The sequence below is a fragment of the Poecilia latipinna genome, unplaced genomic scaffold (assembly GCF_001443285.1).
Source record: "Poecilia latipinna isolate Pla-1442-1.1 unplaced genomic scaffold, P_latipinna-1.0 Scaffold54, whole genome shotgun sequence".
Lineage (NCBI taxonomy): Eukaryota > Metazoa > Chordata > Actinopteri > Cyprinodontiformes > Poeciliidae > Poecilia > Poecilia latipinna.
This window is the reverse complement of record NW_015112670.1, coordinates 963,894-971,377: the sequence shown is the minus strand read 5'-3', so window position 1 is coordinate 971,377 and position 7,484 is coordinate 963,894. Positions and strand designations below refer to the sequence as shown.

The window sequence follows — 7,484 nt, the reverse complement described above, 5'->3', positions numbered from 1 at the left end:
TCCAGCTCTTTTCACTACACTCAGTAATTAATGAATTAATGAGTTAATGAATTCATTCATTCATTCACTCACACACTGATGGTTGTACGCTACACTGCAGTCAAGCTTGTCCTGGGGCAGACTGACAATCGGTAGCACTGGGCCCTTTGACCTCCACCAGCAGACAAAGCAGGTGGAGTGTTTTACCCAAGGACATAATGACAGAGCAGGAGTGCAGACTGGCAAACCCCCCATTACAGGACGAACTCCTACGTCCTGAGCCCCTTTTGCCCCAATAATAATTACTACACTCAAACTTCTACAAGAGTCACATGACTTTATTGGGACTTTTGTTATGTACAGCATAAATTTTGGGATTTGATACACAAGTTGCTTTAACTCACCTTTGTACAGACAAGATAAAATCAGAAGATTCAAAGATAACTGTGTAACAGGTGCTACCTTCAAAACAAGATCATTTTGTGTAATCAAATCTTACTATGAGAAGGAGAAAAAAATAAAGAAACTAAGTATAAAGGTATGAACTGATAGGGACTGAAGAATAAGGAGATAATTAAAATATAAACACAAAAGAAAAGAAAATCTAGCATTGAAGGATTGTGGCATTAATTCTGAAAATAAAGTATACAATTATGTGGATTAGGCAGAAATAGAGGGGAAACCAATCATTATTTTACAATCTTTGAAGAAAAAACTCTGCAGTTTTGCCACCATTTTGCACTGGTGGCAAAATAATGAAACTGACCCTGAAATGGTCAAGTATGATTCAAGCAAATGCATTTATGATGTAATTATTTGTTGTAGTGACACCAAAATCTAAACCTGGAAACAATTCTAGCAAGATGTAATATTCAGCAAGATTCTTTCTTTTTGGAAGAACAAACATGTAAATGACAACAGGCTACAACAGCTAAGATTTAGAGCAAGAGTACAAATATAAATAAAGATGTGTTCCCAAATCCTGCAAACTGCCATAAAACCACAATCATTAAATTTACATTTAAGCAGCAGAAGTCTGCAAGAATATTTACTTGTGTCTAGAGAGATAAAGAGAGATAATTAGAGTCTCACTTAAAAAAATCAGGACTGTTTTTATAAACAACAATACCAGCTTTATGTTGTTCATTGCCACTAAATCATGGTGATTAATTTTGATCTTGAGTCCCAACAATAACAATGAGTGGTGAATTATAATGTAATTATGAATCCCAATGGCAATTTACCTTTAGAAGGAAAAACTGCTGCTCTGTGACCACATAAGTAGAAAGTTCCTTTATCTATAAATGTTGGCAGATAATTCCTAATGCCAGACTTCTTTTTCTTCTGTATAAAAACTACAACAAATCATCAACGTCATCATTTAGGCTTCCCATTTGCATAAAGGACCCGACTGCCTTGATACTGATGTCATCTTCACTTTTGTTTTGTACCTAAAATCGAACACAAACATTTGAGCTAAAAATATGATGGGTGAAAAAAAAAAGAAATAAAAGACAAAATCTAAAGACAATTTACCTTCGTCCTTTTGCCTCCAAATATATTGTATGGAGGATCATGGTAAGTCTTCTGAAACCTGAAAAATTATATCTAATATCCATTGAGATGTTCAGAAGTTGATAAAAAGAAGACAACAGAGGAGTCAAGTGTGTCTTTGCAGAAACATCAATTTGTAATCTGTAATGCTGAAAATATCAAATCTGAAAAATAATATTTTTGGTGGGTGTTGAGGAAAAGAACAAGAAGTGTTAGTGAACAGGATCTATGAGATGGCATGCAGCTGTCAGTCAGTGAGTGTTACAAATGAAAAGAGGCTATTTTGATTTGATTTGAACTGCTCACCTACCTGATAACAAACAGCAAGACACACACTACAACGAGTAAGATGACAGTTGTGCTGATGAACACAGAAATCTGCCCTTTACCTGAAATGCAAGATGGGAAAATATAGATTAGCACCATTTCAAAGCCCTTTGTTGGTGTCATGATAACCAACAAATGATGGAAGTGTTAATATAAATCACTCACAAAGGGATATTTCCAGAGATTTTAAAAAGTGATCATTGATTCTAAAACATTTTTGATTGACCGAGGGCCTCTTGTGGCCTAAAACTGTGCTTCTGGGATTAGCATTAAGTGATTCGAGATCAACAGAGAGCATAAAAGAGATCCATTAATTATTTTCATAAAACTTTTTTCTAATCTTCAGACTATTTCAAATCAACTTCTGCCACAGGATCATTAAGCCGTACTGATGAGGTGTCACTAGATGGTATTAATTCAGCTGAAGAAAACAAAAATATTTTTTAAGGACAAGTATTCAGAGTTTGTATTTACTCTTTACAACCTACCTGAGTTTCTAATCACCTGCTGTTAAGGTGGACTTAGTTGAGTTGCATATTCACAACAGATCATGTATTAAATCAGCTTATAGATAATAATAATAATAATAATAATAATAATAATAATAATAATAATAATAATAATAATAATAATAATAATAATAATTATTATTATTATTATTATTATTATTATTACAGATAATAGCAACAAAAAAATACACATTTATATTTTAAGATGGACAAACGAACCTCGATTTTCTGCCAAAACTTGAGGGGATTTGATAAAAAGCTGTTTACTGTCTGATCCCAATGAATTGAAGCTAAAACAGACCAATGAGGACAAGTTTTTCTCCTGCAGCTGATTCACAGCGATGGTGCTCCTCAGATATGTGCCATTCAAAGAGTCAGTGATGACAAAAACCTTGGATTGGCTGACTGGTTGCCCATTGAAAAGCCACTGCAACATTGGAGGGTTTCCCACAGTTTCACATGAACAGTTGATTTTATTTGCTGCATTGGTGCAATTAGAAGAGGGCAGGATCCTTGGAGGAACTGTAAAAAAAAGAAGAGCAAATTGTCACCTAAAAATATAGGAAATATGGTTAAAATGAATGGAGACATGTTTAAATCAGCTCTCAAAATAAATTAGGAATCACTTTCTTTTAAAGAGTTACTTAAGCCTGGAACAAAAGTGATACTTGAATATTTGAAACTGTGCATCAGAGTTTTCATTTGATTTGATAAACTAAATAATCAATAAACATTTGATCATTGCTCTTATTTATTTTTCTCCATAGTTTGCTAATTAAAAATGCAGCTGTCCATTGAAAATCATTTGCTGGGTATAAAATATATATTTTCATGTATTACTTTGACAAATTTATAAAGGAATATTTTATGTCTAGAAAAAGTTAATAAGTTATTCTAATAATATTAGAATAACAGAAATATGTAAAGTATCAATTTAGGTCAAAATTCACAAAAGGTGGATGTAAAAATCACAGATCGCACAAATCTGTAAATAGAATCACATGATGTCTTTTTCATGTAGCCAGATTTGCTGTAATTAATAGAAAGCTAATTAGGAAAATGAAGTTATCTTCCATGTCTAAAACGTAGCCCTTCATTCTGGAGACTTACATAGTTATTGTGTGACATGCTTTACTGTTTTCATGCCGACTCTGAAAATGTAGTGGTTTTAAACAAACTACCATGTCCAGTAATCCACCGTATTTCATTTTTGAAATGCCTTTTTGCCATTAAAATCAATTGTCATATTTTTGATTTGTCAATGATAAACAACATTCATTACAGAAATGGAGACCAACCTCGATTTTCTGCTATAATCTGAGGCGAGTTGATAAAAAGTTGTTTACTGTCTGATCCCAAAGAATTGAAGCTGAAGCAGAATAAGGAGGACAAGTTTCTCTCCTGTGGTTGATTCACACTGATGGTGCTCCTCAGATATGTGCCATTCAAAGAGTCAGTGATGACAAAAACCTTCCCAGATTGGTTGACAATTTGCCCGTTGAAAACCCACTGCAACATTGGAGGGTTTCCTACAATTTCACAGGAACAGTTGATTTGACTTGTTGTTTTGATGCAACCAGAAGAGGGCAGGATCCTTGGAGGGACTGTAATGAAGTAGAGCAAAAAAAGGTTTCCAAAATGAATTAATATGTCTAAATAAATAGTGAACACATTTGTGATGAATCTCATGTTTTCCAATTAACTTAAACTCATAAAAGCTAATAATATATATATATATATATATATATAGAGAGAGAGAGAGAGAGAGAGAGAGAGAGAGAGAATGTGATGGACACAAATCAGCAGTTCCCAAAGTGAATGAACACATTTAAATCATTTGTGATGAATCATGGTATAACTTCGTTGAGTCTTTAGAAAAATCTTATGAGAAAAAACTTGTATGGGCCATGAATTACTCTCTGTATCATGTTGTGACCACTGGGTGTCACTGTGGTTCCACAAAAATATGGCGGACCTTTGTACAGAAGCGAGGCTGCTAGCCGGGAGAGCTAACAATTTGTTATCATGTAAGGACTGGTTATTTAATTATTTATTTAGCTTTCTTTTACAAGGATACAAAAGCCTATTGAAATTAAAAAGCTTATTTGAAGATGAACAAACCTTGATTTTCTGCTGAAATCTGAGGTGAGTTGATAAAAAGCTGTTTACTGCCTGATCCCAATGAATTGAAGCTGAAGCAGAGCAATGACGACAAGTTGCTCTCCTGCAGCTGATTCACGATGATGATGCTCCTCAGATACGTGTCATTTAGAGAGTCACTGATAGCGTAAACCTTCCCAGATTGGTTGACAGGTTGCTCATTGAAAAACCACTGCAAGATCGGAGGGTTTCCCACAATTTCACATGAACAGTTGATTTGACTTGTTGTTTTGATGCAACTAGAAGAGGGCAGGATCCTTGGACGAACTGTTAAAGTGTAGAGCAAATTGTTAATTGGAAATATAGTAGATAGGGTTTTTCAAAATCAGTTAAAGCATGTTTGAAGTAAGAAAATGCATGGCCTGTTTTTTCAGCATCACTCCAGCAGGAAGTAGGTAATCTTGGCACTACGTGTATAGGAGGTGAAAACGGAAATCCTAAAAATGTGCCTAACATGAGATTTAAATGACTTGCATGTAGAAATTTGGCTTTCATTTTTACCGGACACATTCCCATCTCTCCATAGCTCTTTTTTTTCTCACGCCGTTTTCTAAGCCACTTTCTTCCTTGCTTTGTCTCTTGTCAGATTTACGGCAGTTTCCACTAGTTTGCTTTCTCTGGGATGAAGTTTAAAGTTAACTGAACCAAAATGTAGTTATAGCATTTAAAATTTGAACAAAGAAACTAACTTACACAAAATATCTGTTTTCAAACTTGTAGTAAGTGATGAGTCAGGGTTTCCATTCCCCATCTTGTAAGTAGCAGTACAGGAGATGTTCTGTCTGTGATGGAGATTGGTAGCAATGAAACTCAGGACAGAGGTCTTAGCTGTAGATTTATTTGGGCTCATCTGCATTGTCTCCATAACATCCCCCATTTTGGGGGTCCATGTCAGAGTTGGGGGATGAGTCAGGCATGGAGATGGAGCAGAGCACGTCAAATTCACCCAGTCTCCCTCCTTCCCCTCCAGTATGGAGACAGTCAGAGTTGGTGGGGGAAAATGTTCTTGGAGGAAGGTTTCATTGTATCATTTAGTAGGCAAAAATGCAAACATAGATTAATAAATACAATAACTCAAAGTTAGAAACCTACCTTTGACATCAATTTTTACACTTGCTTCTTTAAATGTGTATTTTGTAGTTTTGCAATCCAGTCTAAAGTAATATACGTTGGAATGATTAGGCTGGACATTATAGAAGGTGGTGGTGCAGTTTTTCTCTGTTAAGTTTCCTGTAACTGGGTTTGTATCTGTTAGTCTTGGGTCCCTGCTATCTGTGTAAAGCCACAGAGCTCTGCATTCCCCGTGCAAGTTTTTTTCATGTTCTCTTTGCATCTCAAAGGAGCATGGAATAGTGACACAGGACCCATTCATAGCTTGTACAGTCTGCGGCAGAGAGATCTCAAACTTGTCACATTCAGGGCCTGAAGAACAAAACCGTTTAGAAAAAGAAAGTCAAATAATTAGAAACAAGAAGTGTTGATTTTTGCCTTCCTCCAAACTTGATTAGCAGTCGTTTCACAAACTGTTATATAATATAACTCACATTGTATATTTGCTCTTGTGGAAAAGGTTACAGCACGGCTTTCATCTTGTTTCTGGTAGGCAGCAGAGCAGGAGATTTGTCCATGATTCTGACGAGAAGCAGTGAAGTTCAGAACCGATATCCTCATGGGAGTTTTCCCCCGATTCTCCAACAGTGTCACCTGACTGTTATGTAATGTGGGGGTCCAGGTCAGATTTGGAGGATGAAACAGACAGGGAACCAAAGCAGAGCAGGTCAGACTCACGGAGTCTCCGTTCTTCACCAACAATGTGGATGGAGTCAGAGTTGGTGGGGGGAAATTATCTGTGAGAAAGGCAACAATGACATCACCCAGTAAGTAAAATGAGAAACTCGTCAAACATAACAAATGTTAATGTTAATGAAGTTTAAGAAAACCTACCTCTGACTTCAATTGTTACACTTGCTGTTTTAAAAGTGTATTTGAGACCATTACAATCCAGCCTAAGGTTATAGGTGTTGGCATGGCGACGCTGCATGTTGCTGAAGGTGGTGGTGCAGTTTTTCTCTGTTAAGTTTCCTGTCACTGGGTTTGTATCTGTTAGTCTTGGGTCACTGCTACTTGTGTAAACCCACAGAGCTCTGCATCCTCCATTTAAATATTGTTCATATTTTCTCTTTAGGTCAAAGGAGCAGGGGACGGTGACACAGGATCCTCTCAGAACTTGTACAGTCTGTGGTAGAGAGATTTCAAACTGGCCACAGCTTCTGCCTGAAGGACAAAAGAGGTTCAGGAAAAAGTAGTGGGATAATAAATTGGGTTTTTGCTGGTGTTAGATATTTTTTGGTATTATCATTTTGTTATTACTTTAGTTCATATTCAGTCTAATGTTAATCAGTATTATTGTGATTTTTAGTTTAAAGTGTTCTCTTCCTTATGTGTGTATAAACTGACCTGGAGGTTACAACTGTCTGTTTATCTTCATGTGAGACAGTTAACTCTGTGTTTCCCAGACCTTAATTCTTATCAACCAGAATACCTCCTAACTGCCTGTGAGCAGTCGTATTTTGTCTCGTTTATCCTCCCTCTTTGTTGACAGTTTGACCTAGAGCTGAACTGGGCTCAGATAGTAGATCAGATATCACACCTGGAACTGAGTTGCTGGTTTGTTTAGGTTAGAAGTTTTACGACCTTTGTTGTTCTTCCTGACTGCCCCTTTTTGGCTGTTCTGCTTGACAATAAAACAGGGGCTCACGCGAAAGCAGACCAGAATTCTCTGTGAACGGCTGATGAGGTTGTTGATGGAGAGTTCTCCTTTTGCAAAAGCTTTGTCTATAAAATTCATATACGTTGTCTGTGGTTCATTTATTTAGGTTCGAGAAAAAGTACCTATCATTTTAATTCACTCTAGTTTAGCCCTTCATGGTCCTTTTGATATTATTTGAGGTATTT

At 36.3% G+C, this 7,484-nt stretch overlaps 1 protein-coding gene across 3 annotated transcripts in view; it reads right to left on the bottom strand.

Annotated features, from left to right (window-relative positions):
- Nucleotides 1-296: 296 nt before the first annotated feature.
- The window catches only part of LOC106960513 (uncharacterized), a 16,536-nt gene continuing 9,348 nt past the window's right edge, over nt 297-7,484 (bottom strand). The window contains exons 7-16 of one of the 3 annotated variants that reach the window (XM_015053650.1): nt 6,474-6,803; nt 6,074-6,376; nt 5,622-5,951; nt 5,223-5,534; nt 4,491-4,796; nt 3,668-3,973; nt 2,589-2,891; nt 1,844-1,922; nt 1,516-1,573; nt 297-1,430 (exon numbers count right to left, since the gene is read on the bottom strand). In XM_015053650.1, coding sequence (XP_014909136.1) covers nt 1,335-1,430; nt 1,516-1,573; nt 1,844-1,922; nt 2,589-2,891; nt 3,668-3,973; nt 4,491-4,796; nt 5,223-5,534; nt 5,622-5,951; nt 6,074-6,376; nt 6,474-6,803 — 2,423 coding nt within the window. In that variant the 3' untranslated portion in view covers nt 297-1,334. The remainder of the gene's footprint in view (nt 1,431-1,515; nt 1,574-1,843; nt 1,923-2,588; nt 2,892-3,667; nt 3,974-4,490; nt 4,797-5,222; nt 5,535-5,621; nt 5,952-6,073; nt 6,377-6,473; nt 6,804-7,484) is intronic. The other 2 variants (XM_015053667.1, XM_015053659.1) reach the window with 2 other exon arrangements.